General features: G+C 36.9%; 1 protein-coding gene across 2 annotated transcripts; it reads left to right on the forward strand.

Annotated features, from left to right (window-relative positions):
- Positions 1-286: 286 nt before the first annotated feature.
- Positions 287-23,750, forward strand: LOC131041627 (protein ANTAGONIST OF LIKE HETEROCHROMATIN PROTEIN 1). 2 transcript variants are annotated; one of them, XM_057974765.2, is made up of 3 exons: positions 287-490; positions 626-1,864; positions 23,469-23,750. In XM_057974765.2, the coding sequence occupies exons 2-3, from the start codon at positions 630-632 to the stop codon at positions 23,509-23,511; spliced, it is 1,278 nt and encodes a 425-aa protein (XP_057830748.2). In that variant the 5' UTR covers positions 287-490; positions 626-629; the 3' UTR covers positions 23,512-23,750. The 2 variants fall into 2 exon arrangements, with proteins under 2 accessions (XP_057830748.2, XP_057830747.2); XM_057974764.2 differs by having other exon boundaries at positions 287-1,864; positions 23,469-23,749.
- The last annotated feature ends 500 nt before the right edge of the window (positions 23,751-24,250 follow it).

The raw sequence follows: 24,250 nt of genomic DNA on the forward strand, positions 1-24,250 counted from the left end.
GGGGAGGTGCTAAGAGAGGAATTTTGAGTCATTTAAGGGAATTCCGATATTTAATTACCTTAGCACATATATCTGGTTATTAAACCACCATCAAGATTACATAAGAATGATCAATCTTTCCCGTCACACGACACTACAAAAATTTCAACTTCTTAATAATCATCGATTATAATATTTGAAAATATAAAAAAGACATAATAAGAATACACAAAAATAAATCTAAGTCATAACTTTTTTTTTTAATCTACTTGAAACGTACAGTAAGACAAATTTAAACTAGTTCTGATATGCCGTTTTGGTACACACCCCAACCCCACGCATATATACCTAATTTGTGCTGGAAGATAACCCAGTAAGTATGCATTGCCCTTGCAAGATGCACATTCAGAATGGGACAGCGAATTACTGCTCCTTAGTATTTTGGAGGTCTGACGCCAAGTGAAAGGCAGTCTTTAGGAGATTAACAAACAAATTGGCAATGAAGTTTAAGGTATGTTCTAGTTTAATTGGCTATATAAGATTGCTGGTTCTGGGCTATCGTGTTAAAAACTAATCTCTGCTTACTCGGAGCAAGTTTTAACCGACATTTTAAGATGGACCCTGTCTTGCTTCTCATGCTTTCCAGCCTCATGCAAATGCAAAACAACATTCAATCCTCCTCCTCTTTCTCCATGACTGACGACAATGCCCCTCTCTTTTTCTTCATGGTGGCAACTGCTCTCTCGCATGCCGCTGCAATCTATACCGCCACCACAGACCCAGACAATGATGACGACAAGGGTAACTGTGAAAACCATTCACCTCCTCCTAACGCCAGCATATCTGTGTACCACAATCTGTTTCAGGAGCAGGCGTGGGCAATGGACCCTCAAGTCAGAGATACTCAATGGAGGAGCACGTATGGCGTCTCATACCCAATATTTGCCCGCCTTCTCGATCAGCTCAGGTACCACATTGACCCTCAATCGATACGTATACCTCTTCATTCTGCCCTTGCAATGGTCCTCTGCAGGCTCTCGCAGGGATGTGGCACAAGAACCTTGGCCTCCCAATACAAGGTCAATCCATTTATGGTAGCCAAAATTACAAACATGGTCACAAGAATTCTTTCTACCAAGCTCTATTCTAAATGGATCAGAATGCCAAATGGGCAGAGGATGCTCCAGAATATTCAGGGGTTTAAGGATCTTACAGGCCTACCGAACATGTGTGGCGCTATAGATGGCAGCCATATCAAAATCCATAAGAGGCCTAATAATGAATCTATCTACAAATGCAGACATAATTTCTATGCAATCCTGCTCCAGGCAGTTTCGGATCATAGAAAAATATTCTGGGATGTCTGTGTTAGGGCCCCTGGGGGTACTGATGATTCAACCCACTTCAGGGAGAGTTCTCTTTTTAATAAACTGATTTCAGGGAATGTTCTGATGGAATCCGTGATTACAATTCGGGGCAATCACATTAGGCCGTACCTAGTTGGGGACTGGTCTTACCCGTTGCTTTCATTTTTGTTAACCCCCTTTTCACTCAATGCATCTGGTGCCCATGTCCAGAATGTGTTCGATGCAGCCTTGATGAGGGGGATGTCAAGTGTAGAACAGGCTATAGGATTGCTCAAGGGCCGATGGAGAATTTTGCAGGATTTGAATGTAGATTTGAGTCATGCACCTCAGACCGTTGTTGCATGTTGTGTGCTCCACAATATGTGTCAGAAGGCTGGAGAACCAGAGCCACCCATGTGGATGGATCCCAGGGAAAATGGGCCTGTTGCCAGGCCACTTGAGAGTGAGAAGTCTTTTCATTATTTTGGAGAGAGTTTGAGACAGGCTCTGCTTGAGGATCTTCAGGAAAGGCATCAAAGGTTTTCAGCAAGATAACAGTTTTTTTGTTTTGTTTTATGCCCTTTTAAGTCTTTGTAAATAATTTTTTTGTTTGAGGATCATGGATATTGCTCAAGAAATCTCTCTTCAACCTTCTTTCCCATTTTTTGGGAGTAGTCCGCCTACAAGTTTCAACCTGTGCCAAAAATGCTGATGTTTTAAATTATACAAACCTAACCAACGTGACAAATCTAAGTTCCTGGAATAAAAATTAAACAACACTAAAGCCAAGTTCCTGGATTAAGAAGTAAACAATACTAAAGTCTAAATCATAACAAAGGTAGAAATCTATCATCTTGCTATCATGCAATTTTTTTGGTTCAAAGCTAAATTATTTTCTTTCTCTACCAAAATAATGTAAACCTTTTATTTTCTAGAATCCTTATCCATTTTTTATGCTTTTATTATATGTTACACGGGACACATGCCCCCGTTCCCCTCCAAATTCTGTGTTCCCATTACCCTGTGGCATCCCTGGGACACACTGACAGCAGGGGACATCCCTTGGCTGTGAGATTGTTAGGGATATGTCCTCAAAATGTTCTTTTTGGAGGTCTTACGTTTGAAGGAGGTCTGGAACATCCCTTGCTTGTCCTGGGGACATCTAAACTTCCCTAATGTTTTTTGGAATTAAAAAAGAAACCAGCAAAAATTTTGGAGAAAGGAGAAAAAATGTCTATTGCTGGAAATGCGAAATATTTCTCTTTTTTATTTCTACTATATCTGAACCAATGAGCATTGAATCTCAAAATTGACACATTATTTGAATGTCTAAAATTGAATCTTTGTCATGTACAGTTAAACTTGTGAAAAATTGAAGTTCCATACATATAAATGCTGTCGAACATAGTTTATATATGATTCTCCTTGTTGATTTTTCAAGCCATCTTATGGGTTGGAAATTGCTTTTATAAGGGATGTGCTTCCTAATTAATTCAATCTATTCTGTCAGACTATGGTCTAAAGGTGAGGGACTGTTCATATCAATGATATAGGTCTTAAATTCAGCAGTTGTACTTCCTGTGTTGGTGGCACATAAGACGGAGTGAGGATTGCTTCAATGGATCCTTCTCATTGTTTACCTATTAAAAGAAATTCAATGCCAGTGGTGAAGATGATCATTTTCAGTTCAGAGTTTGCTTTTTATAATAGTTGAATAGATTGTCATGCATTTGTCTTGTCTGTATCCATGTCTGTTATTCATTCACTGGACTTCAGAATTCTGCAATATAAACTATATGAAACCCTCCTCACTTATGAAGCCAAAGTTAAAATTCGAGAGTGAGAGTAATGAAATACTGCATTTACATTTTTTTCCCAAAAGACATTTCTTAAGTCAGCAACTTAAACCTGAGTTACTGGTTTAACCCCTTCTTGGCTTGGATATGGATCTGGGTTGAATATGCAGGGGGCTCTGTATAGGGTACTGTAAATGCCTTGAGGGTTCGTTCAAGATGATTTTGGGTGAACCCAGCCAAATTTGATGCCCAACCAGTCTCGTTGTGACAAAATCTGTTGCTTTTAATTTTTTCCCCTTCTATTTTGGCATTTGACTTTGACCATATTGCCTAAAAACACCTCCCAACCCTAAAATGTGGATTCCAAGACATTTTAAAGACAAAAACAAATTGATTTCCCTTATTGTGAATGTAAAACAAAAATAATATTTATCCATGCTAAACTTTCATTGTTGCTTGCTATTGCACAAATAGAGTTAAAGACTAATCGGAGAAGGATTCAAGGTGGTTGTTTTGATATTCCTATGCATGTGCAAGAGCGCATTTGTTGCTAAGGAGATTGTAGAGGAAGATTTTTGCAAAAAAGGTAGATTTTTTTCAAGATTTTGGTTTTTATTTTCTACATTTCCGTTTTTGCTATCTTTTCAAATGAGTTAAGTTGTGTATATATATTTTGGTTTCCGTTTGTTTTGAATGTGTTGTTTATTGAACTTGTTGCCATGGGGATTGCAATGACAACTAGTTCTAGCTCTATGGGCTGATTTTGCTTCAAAATATACCCAAATTCTCCCCCTTTGGAATTACTTTGATATGTTACAATAGCTTCCAGGTGGTGGGGGTTAAACTTGGATTAGCAATGGGTGTGGTATCAAATATTCAACTTCATATAGTTGGGTGAAAGCTCATTTGTGCCACATCCTTGACTAGGCATCAAAACTTGCCTAGGAAAATACAATGTACCCATTCTACAAGAGCAAGTCATTATGTATATTAATGGGTAGGGAAAAGTAGATCAAGCAACAAGCTGCAAATTAAATCATTCTTTGTTAAAGTGTGACAAGGAATGAAACCTCCTCCATTGCTTTCTAATCTTCAACTTGTAGAGAGCCACCTATTTTTGGCCACGTGAAGAACAACTTAGGGCCTTTACACATAAGAGATCAAAGGGAATGCTGGAAATGACATTTCATGAGTCTTGAGAGATTGCTGATCAACACATTATGAGATGTCTCTATGCAAGTGGAGTGTTTTTCAATATTATTCACTGATGATAGTGACAACAAATAACGAAAACAATTAATGAGACTCCAAATAAGGTGAAGTTTGTATAGGATTCATTGAAGCCCATAAGAGATTCATGGGTCGAGATAGGGGTGTCCATCATTTTTGATTGATAGAAGGATACAAGAAATTAGGGATTGATCAATGTAATTGCAATTTCCTCTAAAGGGGCAATACTTTTGAAAGTAGTGGATTGTGAGGGGGAGGTGAAGGATGGTGCATTTAATGCTAACATTATTATGATAGCCATTAAGAAAGTGGGGTTTTGAAATGTTGTTCAAACCATAATTGACAATGCCAAAAATTGTAGAGTAGCTGGTTTATTGGTTGAGGAGCATTAGTCACACATCTTTATATTCCTCATGCTACCAAAAATTGGCACCAAAATTGATTGGATTAAACAAGTGAATATTGAGGTTGAAGAGATCCAAATGTTCATAGCCAACCACTTTTATGTCACAAGGCATATTTAGAACATTCTTGAAATTGGAGTTGTTGAAGATAAACTTTTTTTAACTAAAAGATTTATGCTTTTTCTTTAAGGATTTTTATTTTTTAATTTTGATTGTCAAGTTAGTTGCTTAGAATCATTTTGCTTCCAACACAATTGTTTTGAGATGACTTGTGAAGGTAAAAGGAGGCACTTTCTATGGTCATCATTAAAATTGGTCCATATGGATGCAATTTAGCACTACAAGGGCAACAAATATTAAGTGGATGATCTTAAATGACATTTGGTGGGATCATATTTCATATCTCCTTAGTTTCATCGATTCCCTATTGAATATGATTCATTACAATGACATGGCTAGTCCTCTTCCTTTGGGAAAGATACATGAATATATGATGGCATCGAGTGAAGGAGAAGATGAAGACCATCATAAATGAGAAAGAGCAGGATCTTGAAGAAATTTTCTTCAAACAATTACTCAAATTATTGAAGAGAGATGGAATAAAATGACCACCTTGTTACATCTTGCTTTTGCATTGAGTCCCAAATATTATAGTGTTGAGATGCTTTCTATGTTGACATGGATTGCGTGATATAGAGATGTTGAAGTTAGTCAAGGGTACAAGGAAATACTTTGTAGACTTTTCATTGATCTTGACATGTGGGATGCAATTAAGATTGAATTCATGGATTTGATAAGCTCCAATGACTTTAGTATTGATGGTCTTTGTGACAAAAGATCGATGCTCATAGTTAGTGGTACTTCCATGGCCAATCATTACACATGTACAATCTCCTCCGATCAAAATTTTATTGCAAGTAAGTTTTACAAAAAAAACTTTTATCTTTAAGTTTCATTTATAATTTAAATTTTTAAATTTATAACTCTCAACTCTCTAATCTTGTTTTAATAGGTTGCTAGTTCATTTACATATGAGAGGAATTGGAGCATATACACCTTTATCCAATTAGTAAAATGCAGTTGATTGCACTCAAAAAAGGTAGAGGACCTAGTGTATGTGCATTCCAGCTCACTTTTCATGAACAAAGTGGCTACAAGCAAGGGGACACAAGGAAATGGGATTTCAAGCTAGAGCTCTCTCGTATCCTAACAATTTCATGCTCTATTTTGCACCTACTTTAGTGTGGTTTCCCTTAGTTCATTTTAAGACCATTTACTCTCCAAGCTTTATTGATAAGCCTACAACTTAATTGTTGTCAAATGTAAAATTCGAGACTAGGTCCTATATTAAGGGCCTTGATACATGTCTCTCTTTTAGAGGCCCCTTTTTGGGTGTATCCAGGCACCCAATGCCCTAGTCCCTCCAAAAGGGGCCCAAATTTTGAGTATTGCGAGTGTCAGATTTTACCTTTTGTGATCCGGTCTTGATCTTTGCATTTGATCATTATTTGTTGGCCTATACTTGAAATAACCTTGTGATCCCTATATAAAGAACATCTTCTATCCTTTATAAGGTCTAAAAAAGCAAGCTCATTACTATCTAATATAGAGCAATTATACAAGGAATGGATTACCAATCTATAGAGCAACAAACTTCAAGCACATTACACACTCAGTATGGATTCATGTCTCTCATTTATAATTATCATGTTATTGTACTAACACTTGCAGGACTTCCCAAAGAGCATTGCATCACCACCTTTATGTGGAATTCCTTGAAAGGGTTTCATACCTAAGGTAATCTTGTCATTTCAACATTTATCATTTACTTAGCCTTCGTCTCTACAGAGATAAGCTCTGTTTCCATCATTATCACTATTGCGGAGGTGGGAACGCCAAGCGCCCTTGTCTTGCTACAGTGACCCAGGTTTTTAGGAGATGGATGTTCAGAGCCTCTTGATTCAATTTTTGGTTGTCTTTTGAAGCTTCTGTCACCTTCAAACTAGGGTGCCTAGCGCTTTTGTCTTGGATAGTCAGCTTTAGATTTCAGTGCGAGGTTCCTTTCTGTATCTTCATCTTAGATCTATCTTGCTGTTTCTGTCTTTCATATTGTATTAGTTGCATGTTGTAAATTTAACCATTTTGCCATTGCTAGCCTAGAACAGAATCTCAATGCTTAGCTCTCCTTTGAGGATAGTAGTTAGACCTATTGGTGTTTCAATGTTATGAAAAGATTTGAGATCTTTAGATTGCAATGATTAGTCTAGAGATCTATTTCCCTTCATTTCAAGTGCATACTAATTTGGATACTTCCACATCCCACCATGTTGCACTTGATGTTGAAGACAAGACAAAGAGTGAGCATGAGAGTGCTTGTGCTAGTGATAGTCCCAGGGTCATTGTTTGTTGTTCTTCTAATATACTAGTACCTACATAATCTAATATAGGTCACAAGTTCAAATCCCGTAGGGGTAAGTTATGTAAGCTTCGTTTGTAGCACAGTTAGATGCCTTCCACAAGGAATATGGAGTAGTCCCATATTGCTATAAGCCATCTATAGACCTATAAACAGACCGCTTGGTATTGTGGACTATGAAAGGATCCATTTCCATTTCCATATAGATGGCAATGACAATATTTTTGAAAACCCATATGACATTGATTCTTGATTGTTGACACTTCCCATTATTATTTTTTAATTTTACTACATATCATGACATTTGAGTTTCACTAATTGGCATTGTAGTATTTTTTAATTTTTAGGTAGTTTTGTTATTTATATGATGTTATGTGATATTTTGATTTTAATTACTTTTGCAAGTATGTATACATTTCTGATTTTTTTAATGTTTTGTTATGTTCAATTTCAAAATGAACCCAACTCCCCAATTTTTCTTGGGCCAAGCCTATGAACTCAAATTTGAACTAGTACTGTGACGTAACATAGACTTAAACCAATTCTTAGTTGCCTTAGTCTATTGTTAAATGCTGCCTATGGTTTGCTTTGTTGGAAAATACCCTTTGATTATATTGGAGGATTATGACTTGGTTGGAGTCCAATTTGAGGTCTAAATCTTTGTTGGCCATATTACTAAATACACCATAGTGATTGAAAGGCTCTAGTATATTTTGGTCCATGCACTCTTGCATCTCCAAGTATTGTGGTGGACACACATAGGACTATAAGACCATTTGAGTTTGAACTTGAGTCTTCTTCTCGATGATGACCCCTCTCAACTACTGGACCATATCTCAGTTGGAGACCAATATTTGCCTTAATGTTGTAGTAGGGTGAATTGTTCGTGCACTCTTTTTTGTTTCGTTCCCAATTGTGTGTGTTGAAATCAACAAGTGTTGTGGGTCCATGTTATTTTGGGTTCATTGGCAGTAGCGGGACTTTGTTTTCTAGAATATTGAATAATCAGGTATTGTTATGGCATGATTAAGGTTCACATGCATGGAAAACATCATAACTTTGATGCCTCTAAAGCTTGCCAAACAAGCTTAGTATAGTTTAATTTCATAGGATTGTATAATTTGTGGTAGCAACTCTATTATGAGTTCTTATGTATGCATCTCCATTATAGCTTCAAGTTCTTTGTTTTCCCACTTGACATATACCTTTCAATTCATGGGTAATTACTTCTTCGACCAAGTTATTGGGTTTGTCCTTAGAGGCTCTTGTATCAAGCACAAATGGATCTAGGTCTAGGTATGGGTTCCTTGATGGTCCACTTGAGGCATGCATTGGATGAGTTGTGTCACTTGGGAATGCCCTAGGTAAGCCCATAGGACTGCTCAGGGAAAACAATAACATATTTGTAGAAGTTGATGATTTAACCTCACAAGCCAAGAATCATCTGCAAGCACACCACCTGCCACAATATGGAGATAAAGCAAGAATAATATGCTCAACAACCTGAGAATTCTGTATTGATTGCACAAACGATATTTTATAAATGAAAGGATGAATGAAACCCTAGATGCAAACCCTAAAGCTAGATTAAATTAGCTAGTTGTTGACGTGTTTTGTAGACACCTCTAACATAGAATTAAATACCAAAGGTATTCTATCTTCTCTTGATCAAAATCTTCCTGGATGCTGAATTATATGATCAACCAAGATGACTCCAAGGTTTCTATAGTCAGGTCTTGACATGTAGATAGCTCAATTGGTTGATGTATTTGCTGCTCCTCCAAGGGGTCTTACATATATGTTCTTTAGGAGATAAACTTCTTGATTTCAAGGAATATTTTTGGTTTTTTGAATAATATGCAATGCTGCTCTCTTGCTTACTATTACTAATGGATGATTGATAAAAAAATTGCAAAAGGTTGAAAGGTTTGAGGGATACTAAAATAAACCTAAGAATGCAAGGACGAAGGACAATTCTGATGAAACTCAACTAGTCTTTGCTTCAACATACAAAGAACAACTTCACAAAGGCTAGTTCAATCTCCAAAGGGAATTAAATGATTTTCAAATTACTGTCAACAAACATAGACACCATCACTTGAATGCATATCAACGATTGAATAGTAATTGAAGTTATGTTTATATGAAGATTCAGTTGACCACACAAAGCACTTAACAATCAACGAAGCACAAGTAGTATGAATATAAGAGTTTCACCATAAATCATGCACAACGCTCTTATCATTCAACTAAGATACTTAAAGCAAATTCAAAGTTTTGAATTGAGAAGATGAATAACCATGCAAATGCTCCAAGGATAGAATATAAGATCACCACACTTCAATGTCTTTATATTAATCTAGCAGCAAAATAGCAACAATTCTTCAAGTCTGTCTCATTAGTTACAAATGAGAAATGACAACTTATATAGAGCTCCAAATGAAAAATAGAGGGCCAAGATTGCCTTAAAATGGATGGCTTAGATTGAGACAACTAAACCTTAATTAGGGTTAGTTGTAGCCAACCAACTAGTTTCTAAAATCAGCCAATAGGAAATGAACATCTTTTGGCACAAAATTCTATGAAAAGTGAACAAATGGCAAAATTCATGCCAACTACATTTGTAACAAATTTTCTTCTAGAAGATCATTTCCTTTGTCTCTCTCCTTGATGACAAATGCAATGAACTTGGACATAACTGCGTTGAGTTCCTCCATAGACAAGCTAGGCATGTTGTCAAACTTGAACTTGATGAGCTCCAATGTATCAGAACAAGTGGCAAAGACCTTTTGCCATTCTACCTCCTGTTTTTGAAATCCTTCCATGAAGACCATGAATGAACACACGCCACTCGAGATCAGCTGAGAAGCCTGTAGCCGGGAAGAAAATAGATTTCACTTTGCTGTGCAAGTCATCAACACTAAAACCTTCTTCATCAAGCATGTCTTGTACAAAAATCTCCTTGGTTGACACAATGAACTGTTCTTGAATTCCTTTGAGTATTTCCTCTATCCTAATGCAATCATCTTTTGCCTTCTCAAGAGTCTCTTTCCTTGTCATCAAAACACAATACCATTGATTAAAATCATATATTGCCTTTGCTTCCATGACTCCTCCATCTATTAGCATTTGCTTGGGAACTTCTTTCAATACTTGCAAATGCGGTATGGTCTTGTCTTGAATGCTTTGAAACTCTTCCCATAACTCCATGATGTTTTGAATTTGGCATAGGAATGTTGTGACCCTGTCATATGTTTGCATGAATTCCTGAGTGAATATGCTTGCCTGTTTGAAGGCCTCCTCAATCCATGGTTTGGTAGTTTGTGCTATCACCCTTGTTTCTTCTACCCCTTCAATTGCTTCTTTTGAAAGTATTTGAGATGGGACGGATGTCTCATCCTCCTTGTGAAATGGCAAGCGTTGTATATAATCTAACAATTACTTGTTCTCCTCCTTCAATCGTTTCCTCTTTTCAGTCTCTATCCTTAATTGTTCTTCCATATTAGAGACTGAACCTCTCAACTCTTCAACTGCTTGCACTTGAGTGATAAAGACCAATATCAACTTCCCTTATGTCAGAGTCTTCCACTGTAATCTAATCTCTTGGTTTGTCAACCTTGGGAATAGCCACTTGCACCACCTGAGATCCAGAACCATCATTCACAATCCTAGAATACTTTTTAGGTTTCTTCTTCTCTTTATTCTGTTTTACCCTTGCAAGCAAAGTATCCAAATCTTTTACCTCATCAATCACTGTTACAGTCTTCTTCTTCATTCTCTCTCAACCATTTGGGCACTTGGCTGATTTGATCATCATCTTCCTCTAATTCAGATTGCTGCTGATTTCCTTCAGGGCTATGAATGGATCTTCACGAGGTTCTTGGTTTTGATCGTCAATGTTCATGCCTTGCACCTCTCCAACTGTATTAGCTTGCTGATCATGGGGAGGCTCTTCATTGCGGGGTGGTGAATTGACTTCCCCATCATTTTGCTGATTAGTTTCATTGGACTCTTTGATGCTTCTTCTATCTTGCAAATTTTGAGTTACTCCTTCCTCTTCTTGTGATGTATGCCTTTCTTTTGAAGCTACATTCATATCTACGAAGAGAATCACTTCTCTCATGGAAGGGGTGCTAGTAGTGGATTGAGTGCTTGCTGATTTATGTTTCTATTTCTGGTCTGGGTCATCATGTATTCCTTTCCTTGAGTTTGTGAACTTTTAGGAATATCCTTCTCTATACTATGATTCCCTTCCTCTTGTGTGTTTGCTTCATTCTCCATGCTTTCATCCTTGGATTTTTCTGAATTTTCATATTTGGAAGATGATGATTCTTCATTCTCCATCTGATCATAGGTCAAAGTGATGCGCTTCTCCCTTAACTTGTCAGCTTGATGAAGTATCCACTTTTTGGTGTTTTCTATCACTGATTGATTGATTACATCAAGTTAAGTAACCTCAGGGCCAGACCAATCTAATGAAGGAAGAGGTCTACCCTTCTCTTTATCAAAATGTGGCAATACAACTCTTTCATCCCTTTCCAGTTGATCCGACACTCGCAACACTTTTGTTTGTCTAATCAATTTAAGAGATAGCCTTGAATATGCCTTTTTTCTTATCTCATAGTCATCAGTTGCATTAGCCCAATGATCTTCAATATGCATGAAATGATGAAATCTTTCCTTGTTCACTGTCCCAATGTTGTGGTAGGGATTGAAATTACTCCTTGATGTATGCGTCTTGAGATTGTAATATTGCAATTCTTCTTCTGATCCTTGTGCCGCTAATATGGTGGAACATGTTTCAAGTGATTTCCCAATCATGATGGGGAAGGTGGTTTTTGCTTTCTTCTTTTTCCTTTCAATTGGGTCATACTCCAGCAGTTGTCTTGATACTTCTAACAATACCATTTTATCCGTAGGATATCTAGGAAGACGATAGGCATATGAGGAGCATCCTTGTATTCTCAAATAGGTGAATTTTGGGAATTGAGTATACCACGAACCATACTTCTTGATCAAATTCATAGCCTCTTTAGATAATCTGATACAAGTGCCTCCTTGTAACAATCTTACAATGTACATCGTGAAGGCATCATTCACTCTTTTATAGTGAGCAATACTACTCAAATGTAATTGTTGATATGCATCATATGCTAACATTTGCCCTTTAGCTGGCCCAACTGGTGCTCTACAATTCAATCCTTTGTATTTACCAAATCTAGCTAAGATGTTCACCATGTATGAACTCATATAGAAGGTTTTTGTTTGCTCCACATTCCTCAATTGTTCATGCAAATTATCACTTACTAACCTTGCCCAATTGATGATGTTAGCACCCTAGCAACCTCTTCGATGTAGTACCACATCCAATGTTTGTATGATGAAGCTTGAGGCAATCCCATGACTTGGTTCAACATCATTACCAACTCAGCAAACCCATCCTTGAAATCTGATTTGAGGAGCTTCTTGGGTAATCTCTTGTAATGGTGTCTAGGCTCCTTGATCCAATCCTTATTGAGGATCTCAGCACACATCTCAGGTTTGCTTTCATAAGGCTAAGGCGTCCTCCTTGCTCATGTAAACCATAGTATCGTATGTAGGTAGATTGAATACCTCAGCCACTGATATCTCGGAGAGGTGAGCCAACACCTTGCCATCGGGTGCTATGATTTACCTCCGCTTGGGGTTGTCGTGCCTAGCACATTTAATGATCAGCTCACTGCATTGGATCGCTGGTGGAAAGCCAACAATGTGAGAAATACCGTTCCTTGTGAGTTTCCTTGCTATCTTGGAGGTGTTGTATTTGCCTTTCCCGAACACTCGATCCCGGAAGCCTTTGACATCAATGTGACCAAGGTTGGTTTTACCAACCTTCTTCCATTTGGAGGAGAGCTTGGATTCAAAGAGAACACCCCTGTATTCATCCTTCATCTGGACTTGCCTTTTATTTCCTCCAGTCTTTGCTCCAGACATCTACCTGCAAGAAAGATAACTTTTGTCACGAAATGGATATAGCTTTGGGTTTTAGTGATTGACTGATGTCAAAACCAAGCTTTCAACTTTTGATGTTTAAGTCTTAACTGAAATGCAAATGAGGTTGCTGGCAGAAATATGAGAAGAAAAGTTTTAACAACTTTTATGACATGACATCTCTAACAAGAACAACCCCATCAACCACTCCACATATCTTGGTGAAGATGAAAAATTTAAACTTGTCTTTGAAAAATCAGAAGTTACAGCACTTGGACAAGTAAATCAGACCTGAAAGTGATATAAATAACTCAGATTTTAAGCTCTTATAACAAAATCTCAGACCTAGGGTTTCTTGAGATTGACAATAAAGCGATCTTGCCTTGGGATATGATTTGTAAGTGAAGTTTTAACAAGTGGCAGTAATCTGATCTTGATTACTGCTTGTTTTAATGCTGCTACAGGTCTGATGGTATGTGAATCTTCACACAATTCTGTCCAGATTATCCTAAAAAATGGACTGAAAATCCTTCCAAGTTGAGTTCAAAACCCCTCTTAATCAGAGTCGCCCTTCTTTAAAGTATATTTTGATCAATGAAATGATAAAAAATTGTTGCAAAATCGCTGCCCTTTGTAAAATTCGCCCTGCTCTGCTGGACGTCTGGATCAAAATTCACTGATTGTTATTGAATGATGTTTGAAATGAGGTAAACAAAGCACCCTCTTGTAGGCGCTGATGTGAAGGTTGTGTCTCTTCACCTTCATTTTAGGCTGACTTGCTTTTGATAAAATAAAATATTTCTTTTTTAAATCTCCTTGCTAAGCTCTCTATCCTCCTCATGGTGGCCGACATAATCATTGTTCCTTGAAAAGGTATTGGAGAGGTCGGCATTTAGTGCTTGATTTGTACAAAGCTAGCGGCATTTGGTGCTTCGTTTGCACAATTATTTCGGCTTAGAATCCTTCATTTATACACTAATTTCGGTATTGAATCCTTCATTTGCAGTATCATGCTTTGTCTTGGGCGGTATTTATCTCTTTGTTTGTACAATGAATTTGGTATTGAACCCTTCATTTGCACAATCTAGGTGGTAAATTGACCTTTGTTTGCACTAGATCATTTTGTCTTAGGTGGTATCTGATCTTTCATTCGCACAAGGCATCTTACTTGGTTGGCATTTATTGCTTCATTTGTACAACCGATTCGGCATCTAGGGCCTCATTTGCACTAGATCGCTTTGTCTGAGGCAACATCTGACCTTTCATTTGCACAAGGCAAACTTGATGAGTGCACTTCCTTATCCTTGTTTGAATCAAAATCTCTCCTTGCTAGATTGGCTTTTATGCTTCCATTTGCACAAGTTGGGCAGCATTTGCCCTTTCATTTGCACAATGATTTCTTGCCTGGATCAAGCTTGGTCTGGTGGCATTTGATGGTCCATTTGCACAAATTGGGCGGATCTTCTCTCTTCATTTGCACAAGATAGGTGACACGTGAAGGTTCATTTGCACGATATGAACTTGCATCTCATCTTTGCTATAGAAGGTTTGTTCATTGAGATAGTCAATTTGATGCATCTTTGCCTCAAACCACCTCTAACCTAGGTGCAATTCCACCTTCCATTTGTACAATTACTTCATATTGAGCAAACCCATGGCAAGGCCACACCTTTATCCAGATCTTGCCTTAGCCAAATTTTCGCCTCAAGACTTTAATGTGCCCAATGTTTTCATGCTTCATCATTTGTCTATTATTGAAAGCAACTTTGGTGACCAGTCTCTCAATTTAACCCATGCCACTCTAAAACCCTAATTCTCACCATCTCAAAACCCTAAGACCTTTCTTGCTTGCAAAAGAGATCTTGATTATTTCCCAAGGCAAAACATCCTATTTGGAGCTTAACTCAAACTGCTAGCCACCTTAATCTATGAGACCTATGTCGTTGGAAGGTGAAAAAGGGGGTCCCCCTTTTGCAATGGGGCAATGTGTAAAAAGGTCACAACACTAGTGCCAAGTGTCACAATCATAGTGAATGAGACAACTTAAGCTATTATTAGCCTAATTTAATAAAAGGAAAAAACACCTAAGTCTAGCTTAAGTGAATAAAGTAATTAAATGACCTAATTTAAATAATTAGATACTTGTCCTAATTACTCCAACAATATTTAAATAAAGAAAAATCATGGCCTCAAATGGTGTTTGTTGCTGCCACTGAGCTCGTCTTTTATCTAGTTTTAAAGCTTTCATTCAAAAGTGATTGGCCAATGTTGGAAAACTTGGCTATCTATGTCATCCTCTTGCTAATATGATAGCCCTTGCAAATAATATGAACCACACTCTTTCATTTGTCCTTGACAAATCATATACGACACCATTCTAGAGTGTTGTGAATTGTTGATTGTCATCTTGTAGATGTTTGCATATTGATGTCAACAACCATGCTCTCACCTTCAACAATGGCGATTTGTTAGCCTTCTACCTTTGACCATGGTTCTAGAAGAATGTGCAGGTGATATAACTATTTTTCATAACTCTTTGAAGTTGTGCCTTAATAAATTTGATACACATACACCTAGATAGTTGTATATTATAAAGAGAATGGTGAGGTGGTTCTCATTTGTGTTTGGTGCTTTTAAGATTATACATTCTACGATTAAATGGTGAAGTAGAGCTAGAATAATCCTTTTGGCGTTCTTGTGGAGCTTGCCAAACTTATCCCCACCTTAACGTGTATTGCAATAAGCTTTACGTGCTTATAGATAGTGTACTATAACATACAATCTTTTTAGGTTTTTAGTGGGGGAATTATTTGTATTGGACAATGGTTATAGTGCTAAAACATCAATTTACAAGTTCCTAGACTCCTTTTTGCATGCTTTCATGGTGGATTTTTATCCTCAAAAGGTGTATAATAGTCAGTCTTTTTGTTCATAACTTCATTCGTCATTGTTTTTATGAAACAAGGTTTTACTTTTGCTCAAAAGTCAAATCAATTTCTATTTTCTTGTTTATCTTTCTATTATAGATCGAGATATGTTAGGTGGGCCAAGACAAGTTTTGTACCCATTGTGGAAGTATTGTGATTGTGTTGCAAGGCCAAAGGGTTTGAGTGGAATAACCACCATCACATGTAAGCTTTGTCAAATATCAATGCAGGGTACTTACATGAGGGTGAGGGCTCATTTCCTTCACATACCTATAAAAGGTGTCAATCATTCTCCAAATGAGTTAGGATGATGACACACGTAGGGATCAAGAAAAGGTCGAGGGGAAAGTGTCTCATTTTAGCTCTCACACTTCAACAATAGGGGCAATTACTACAACTTAGAGTCAAAACAGAGAGTTAGCCTGTTAAAATAATATTAATATCTTCTATAATGGTCATCTTAGTTGTTGACTTATTTAGCTATTTAGCTTTTTAGTTGACTTATTTAGTTTTTTTAGTGTGTTAAGTGAAACTATTGCTTCTTTATTAAAGACGCATAGTTAGCTTTATATTATTTAGCTTTTTAAGCTTAATTTAATATTTTAAGCTTTTTTAAGCTTTTTACTTTTCACTTAAACGACTTGTTCTTAATTTAGAACATCGTCTTGTAATCTCTATATATACGCTTGTATATTGTTGAATAGATTATCTGATTATTGTGAGCAATCATTTTTTCAAGACCTGGATGTGTCTTCTAAATGTTCATGTGACAATATTCTTGCAAAAGACGCACATTGGTAGTTCAAACCCCATTGGAAAGTTATTTGATGTGCAAGGTTGAGATGTGATAGATGTAGCGATCACACACTTTTTTATGCAAATGGAATACCATTTAGATTACTCACTCACCTTTCTGTAGGGAGATGGTCCAAGCTATCAATAATGGATTAATAGCATATAAACCACTTGGGTATGAAAAGCTTTACGCTACTCTAATTGATAAAGAAAAAGTTCGATTAGAGCAACAAACCATACCAATGAAAATAGTATGGTCCATAGAAGGATGGTTGGATAGATGCTAGAAATCGTCCACTAAATATCATGGTAACATGCAAAGGAGGGCCTTATTTTTTGAGGCAATAGATTGTTCAGGTCAAGAAAAAATTAGAAAACATCTTCAGCAAACAATTGAAGAGAACATCAATACCGATCAAAGAAGACAGTATTAAGCAATAAGAGCAAACCGAGATCAGGCACATAGCAGATCAGACCCATAATTATTATACAGAACAGAAATTAGCATTGTTAGTTATCTTTGTGGGCAAATTCTAGGGTTTCCGAAAAAGGGAACATTACATTTAATTATTGACTTGTTCAAAGCTGCAGTAACATTCTTACCCACAATATCCCGGATTGAAAGAAACTGGCATGGAGTCTATCTGATCCAGGTGCAATGTCCTCTTTCATAGCAATAGCCTCTTGAATATCCCTCTGCAAGAACAGGGCCATGGGTGCTTTATTGTCCGACTCCAAGATGAGTTTAGGAATGCATTCTAAAACAGTAGACGAATAACCTGTATCAACAGCTTTCTCAGACAAAGGTTTAGAGAAATATTCACAACTTCCAACTGATATCTTCTGGAGAAGAAAGATCCTTTCCCTGACTATTGGAAATGGCTGATATTCTTGTGGCTGTCCTTCTAGCATGGGTGATAGCATGGAAACATTTAGTGTTTCTATCACCCGTTTGTAGCCAATGGTCATGAAAGTATTGTTGCCAATATATTTCTTTCTTTAGTACCATATCCTCTTGAGAGCTCATAAGAGTTTATCCTTTTTCCAGCGAATCATCTGTTAGGCCGCCCTTTGGAATTATATACAAAGTTCTTTCAACTTCCAAGGCTGTACTGATTTTAGCTTTCTTGATAGAAATGTTCCCAAAAACCCTCTTTAACTCTTGGCTTTTAGCTTCTTTTTAGTCTATTTTAGTTTTTTGGGATATGCGATACATAGGAGAGGAGTTTTCAATCATGTGATCATTCCACTTATCAGAAATAGTGGTGAAAAAGTTTAGATGCTGAAGCCATATGAATTAAAAATTGAAGGGACTTACTATAGGGTGTTGATCCACAGAAACCTTGTGCCAAATATAGAAGTGATTGGAATCAGCCATCGGCAGTATCATGTAAGCAGAAATCCATTGCTTAAGGAATCATTCAGAAGACTCTATCAAGGCACTTTGCTATACTGCATGAACCTTCCCTCCTTTTATTCCACGTGAACACACCCTTTTCAGAATAAATATCATAAAGATCTTTTCAGAATAAATATCATAAAGATCTTTTCAGAATAAATATCATAAACAGTCTTTAACAAACTCTTTGAAGAAGTCAGAAGCAGATCTTGTAATGGAAATAAAATAGCATGAAATTTACCTCCCAAGAAATAAGGTTGATCTGATAGTGGAAGTAATCGGTGTTTTTACTTCAGCCCATACATCTTCTTCCAGATAGGAGAGTTCAGATCATAAATGTTGAAGAAGAAACCAACAATCCTCCCTTGAAAGCAATGAAACAAAACATTGCATCCAGCAGGAACCATGGTCTAGAAGATTGACTAACACTGTGCAAGGATTCCAAAGAATTCTTTGACCTCCCGATGCTTCCATAGAATCTACAGACAAACATTGTCATTTGTTCCAGCGTGCTTTCAAAACCTGCCCCAGAACATTTAGTTTCTTGTAGATGTACATTACAGGATTTCTGTCCAGACTTAATTTTCTGAATGGCTGACAACATTCCAAGAGAGGACCTTTGTCTCTTTGGAGGATTACCCCTTATCCTCCATTGTGAATTGGACCCTTATCCTCCATTGTGAATTGGATAAATATTCATATATGGTGGCCTGAGATCCGACCCTTATTTCTTCATTGTTCACTTCCTCAAGAACTTCTAGCTCTGATCTTATCTTCTTTTTCTTTTTTGCAAATTGTGAAGAAACTACTTTTTCAAACTGCTTCCCCAAGATACCCACAATCTCACTCAAGAAAGAAGCCATTTAACCACCGGCTAGCTGGATAGTCTCCCTCTTCTTCTCTTATGATTTCATCCTCATTCTTACTTACCTCCTTCACATTCTGCAAGGTTTGATTCCATTCTCTCCTATTGAGTGTTGGATTGTGGGTAGGAGCCAGATTTGACCTAGAGGTTTTCCTGAGATGTTGCTTTTTTCAGGATTGCCAAGTAGGGTGGTTCAGATTTACTGAAAAAAACTAATCATGGTTGTGATCCTGCATAAAGATTTTCCTCAACTATGAAGCACTTTTCACTCTCCATTGTCCTTGAATTGTGTTCATAGCAGCATAGTGACAGCTTGAGAAACACAATTTGGCTAATGTCCAATCTTTTGGCATTTGTAGCACCAAAAAATAATTCTTTTGTAGTTTAGTTCTTGCATGAAAGATCTCCCCCCTGCCTTTAAGCATATACTTTTAGGTAGTGGAGGATCCATATCCCTATTAATCAGTACTCTCACAAAGACCATTTGTGACTTGTTTAAAGTTCCTCGATCAATCTCCATTACTTCTTTAGATGCCTTCTATGTGAATATCCTCAAACATTTCTCAGTCCAGTAATCCAGCGGGAGACTGTAGAAATGTACCCATATATTTTCATACGAGGAGAAAACAGGGACACTAGAGAATCATACCTTGTAGGGATTAGCCTGGATTACTTAGTGATGGTATGATCATATGAGTTTCTCCAAGATTTCTTTTTGAAGCTCCTGTGATGGAAGAAGAATTTAAAAGTGACATTTGGGTAAAGCAAATTTTTTTTTTCCTCTACCTTCTATTCCTGCTTTACCCAGTCCAAAACCTTTTCCCTGGTAAGTCATTTTTTGTCTTCACAAAATCCATTCTCTGCCATTGAGAGGAATATCTCCTCATTTTTGATCACTTATAGGGCATCCAATAGCATTTCTGATGATCTGCTATCCACACCAGCCATTTTTCGGGAAGAAACCATTGCACCCAGAGTTAAGTGGATTTTGAAAGGGATCATCATTATACTGCACTTGGGTCTTTTCCTTGCCTTTACCCGAGGATTCACCTCTTTCAAAAGACAGAATCCCATTAAAATCTGAGACTACAGGGTCCATGCACAATCTCACAGCAGGAGTCAGCTTCCCTTGCCATTGGGATGCAAATGGTCTAGCATGCAGCATATGCCAAGGAGCTTCCTGCCTGAACCACGGTCTTTGCCTTTGATTTAAATTTTTTTTTTTAAACCTACTAGGGAATTGTTTCCCTCTCAAGACATTATTACTTTACATGTCAACATTGTTATCAAAGATTGCAGTCAATTAATTTGATACCATTGTGAGTGTCCTTGCATTATCATAATATAATCCTTGAGGTCTTTGTTTTTGTCAGGCTCTGTGTTTTGGGCAATACTTATTGACTATTCCTTATAATTGTTATTGTTATACTATTCACTATTCATTTTTAGAGTGAAACCTTCATATCTATGTGCATCTTGAAAGGCTAAAAAGCTTTTTTGTTTAACATTTTCATTGTTCTTGGCATGGAGCATTGGTTTATTAAATTTTTTCTAGAATGTCTTTATGATAGAGACAAGGGTATATAGTTTTTGCCTATAGTTACTTGGGTAAGGGACCCAAAACCCCCAAAAATATGGCATTCAATGCTAGATTCATTTGAATCTAATTAAAGAATTTTATTATACACAAAATAAAATTCCTTAATGTGCCTTTTCCTCATACTTTTGGAAGATTCAAAGTCACATGATGACAAGTCCTTTCTTGCTGGAGATTTCCAGATTTGAGATTTTCAACCTTTAGAAACATCCCACTATGATTCCTGGGCAGAATGATCAGAATTTTTGTCAATGCCCTTTCAATCTCCCATACCTCAAACTTCAAAGTAAATTCCCAGCACTAAAGGATTTAGGTGAAGTCAGATTAGGGTTAAACATCAGAGGAAGTTTTGGAACGATTAAATATCCTGAAAGAAGAATTTGCTGCCATGTCAACATCCATAGAGCAGTTAAAACTCAGTTCACATCTGCTGCTCAACCCCCTGGATTTATCTCAATGACAATAACCTTCAGAGAATGTGATGAAAAATAACTTGCAGACTGTCAACATCATTGGCGCAGGTGGATGGGTTAGGGTTAGGAGTGGAAGAGAAGCATTTTTGTGTGGCAGCAATGGAAGACATTGCAAATGATATGGTTCTATGTGCTAAAGTACAATAACTATATAACATCATTAAGAAGAATAAGAGTTAATAATAAATATTATTATTGTTAACATAGGTGGTTGACATCCTCTCATATATTATTATATATAACAACCTTTTAATAAAGAATAAACTGCTCACTGCTCTTCATTATTCTTAATTTGGTATCAGAGAAAATTTTAGTTCCTGCCCTGTGAACTGCAGAATGAGGATTTCGTTGGCAAGTGTATGTGAAAGGAACAAAGGTGGAAACTACATCTGTGAAGAAGGATACAAGGTGTGGGACTTCTCTGTTCACCCTGTGCCCTAGTGCCATCTATTATTGACTTCCTTCCCCCTGTCAAAGGAGAAAAGGGATAAGATACAGGTCAGTTTATTAACACATTGTTTCTGGACTGAAGTCTACCATATCAAAGGCGCAGGTCCAATGAAGCAGTGAATGCTAACGAAGCTGCGCATTGCTCTCCGTGATTTCTAATTACAAGTTTGGTACAATATTTTATGTTCATGAAGGGTGGTCTAATAATCATTTATTTCCATAATCTATTTCATTGCATCACCTGTTTCCACATTTTCAAAGTCCAATTAAGAGCTGAAGTTATGCCTGTAAGTCTCTGTTAGAATGGTAAGTGGGGGCTTCTTCCTGCAGAGATGGCACAAATTTGATTCAGCGCGTCTTATTCCCTATGATTATGCAGACTCAACACATCTCTATAATTGCCAATGTCAAATTGGGGTAATGTTAACAAGCCTCTAGTGGAAAGGGATTTCGCTTTTGAAATAAATGAAAGAGGTGAATCTTTTACATGGAAAGTGATTCTGATTTTTCTCGAACCTCAAGATTATGTCTGGAAGTGAAAAATGCAAGAGTTTGTGCTTCCTTTGAAATGGCAATCGTGATCTTTGTCTTGCTTGTGTGCCTTGAACATCTGTTGTTTTCTCTCACAAGGGAGGTAGGAGAACTGTTGATAGCTTATGAGTTTTCTCAATAAATTAAATTGAGAGCTCTGGCAGATGGTAACCATTAGCTGTTTACCTTTACGTGGTGAGGTTTGGAATTTCCTGATGTTTACCTCTAATGCTCTCTATGTTAATTTCATTTGGTTGGGAGCTCAGTATTTCAAGGGGAGAGAGATCTGACAGTCATTTTATTTGTTTTGTTGATCTTCATTTAGCACGACTCTTACACAGATAGCTGTTGACTTGCATGATTTCCCACTGATTAGTTATTATAGCTAGTAGTTCTTTGGACTGGCTGAGCAATATACGATTTTCTATTGTTTGTTCTTTTCTTTCATTTCTAATCTGTATGTATTTGATTTAGGCTTTCTACATTGATTAGTTTCTTATACTAGAAGTTCTTTATGGTGGCTGAGAAATATATGACTTTCTAGTGTTTGCTCTTTTTTTCATTGCTAACCTGTGTATATTTCATTCAGACTTTTGCCATGGTTTCAAATTTAAGGGGGGCAGGTCAAAGAGAATCTTGTCCATAAAATGTACAAACTTGTTTCTTTCCTGATCTTGTGCTAGGCTGATTATAGAGACCAAATATTGTTTTCTCTAGATCTTAGCACTAGGCAGAGCTTACTATGATGAGGGTGGGACACTGTAGAGTCTACGGTAAACTCTGATCGCATTATCTAAATATTGATTCACTGTTATTTCTTGTAGAAGTCAAAAATACAGATTCCAGGGAGTCGAGCCTTTCCTTTGACTTATTACACCATTGTTGCCTGCGCTGTGTATGCAGTCAACAGTGGGGTTGAATCAATTGTTGGGCTTTACAAATTAGTGAAATTGATTACGTACTGGAGACCTTGTATGCGAGGAAACTATCCTCTCAAGTATGCCAGGAAATTATCCTCTCAAGTTCCACTAAGGTTTCAATTATAGCCATTTCCAATTAACCTGCATATTACTCATTTTTTCGAGAACTTGGACCACTTTTTACTCGTCTAGGTATTTTTCTGGCAAGAAGTGTGCTCAGATTCCATAAATAAAAGTTCACAAGTGGGGACAATATTATGATCCTGCTTACTTTGAGAAGTCAATTCTTCTATCGGTCTATTTATTTGGTAGATTTCAGTTGCTCGTTTAATGTTGTATTAATATAGGCAGTTTCCATTTTTTTTTTCAGATTTATGCTGGCGATTACCAAGTCAACATTTATAGCTTATTAAAGCAGAAGTAGCAGATAAGAAGTTACTAATTTTGTAGGAAATGATGTGCAAGGATAATTTATAAAGCAGCTATCCATTCTTGTGTTTTGTAAAACAAAATTAAGGACTTCCTCACTAGGTGAGAATCCTGCTTATCTGAGATACATATGTGCTTTTTGGAAGAAGGTTGAATATGCATCTTTTGAAAATGGTCAGTATGGGACTTCACTTTGGCTAAAAAATGGATTTTGACCTCACTCTTGGCAAGCTTTTTATCAAATTTTCTTTATGTGAAATTTATATTGAAAGAGTGTATATACAATTTGATTAGTGTTTGGACTTCAAATTGGTTAGATAATATTAGCTTAAGAAAGAGATTTGCAGTTTTTTTGGTTCAGCTTGATTTTCATGCACGATAAATTCACATTGATGATTTGTTCAAAAGTTACCGATTCTTGTGCAAAGATGTATGCAGAGAATCAGATTTGGGAATTGTAATTAGGCCGTTTCAAGATAAAACCATTAAAGTTGAATATAAAGAGCCATATCATGATAGCTGTTTTTTTTGGTTGAAATCATTTGCAAAGGCACATGCAACTTTTTGTGATGAAGAACATAAAAAGCATTCCAAACTCTATAATTTATCTCGAGGATATGACTGAATTCCCAGTAAAATCATTTATCATAAACGTAAAGATTGGAGGCTATGGAACAACCCAAATTGCTACATACTTCGCCTAGCAAACAAAGATAACATGTT

This window comes from Cryptomeria japonica, chromosome 8 (assembly GCF_030272615.1).
Source record: "Cryptomeria japonica chromosome 8, Sugi_1.0, whole genome shotgun sequence".
Lineage (NCBI taxonomy): Eukaryota > Viridiplantae > Streptophyta > Pinopsida > Cupressales > Cupressaceae > Cryptomeria > Cryptomeria japonica.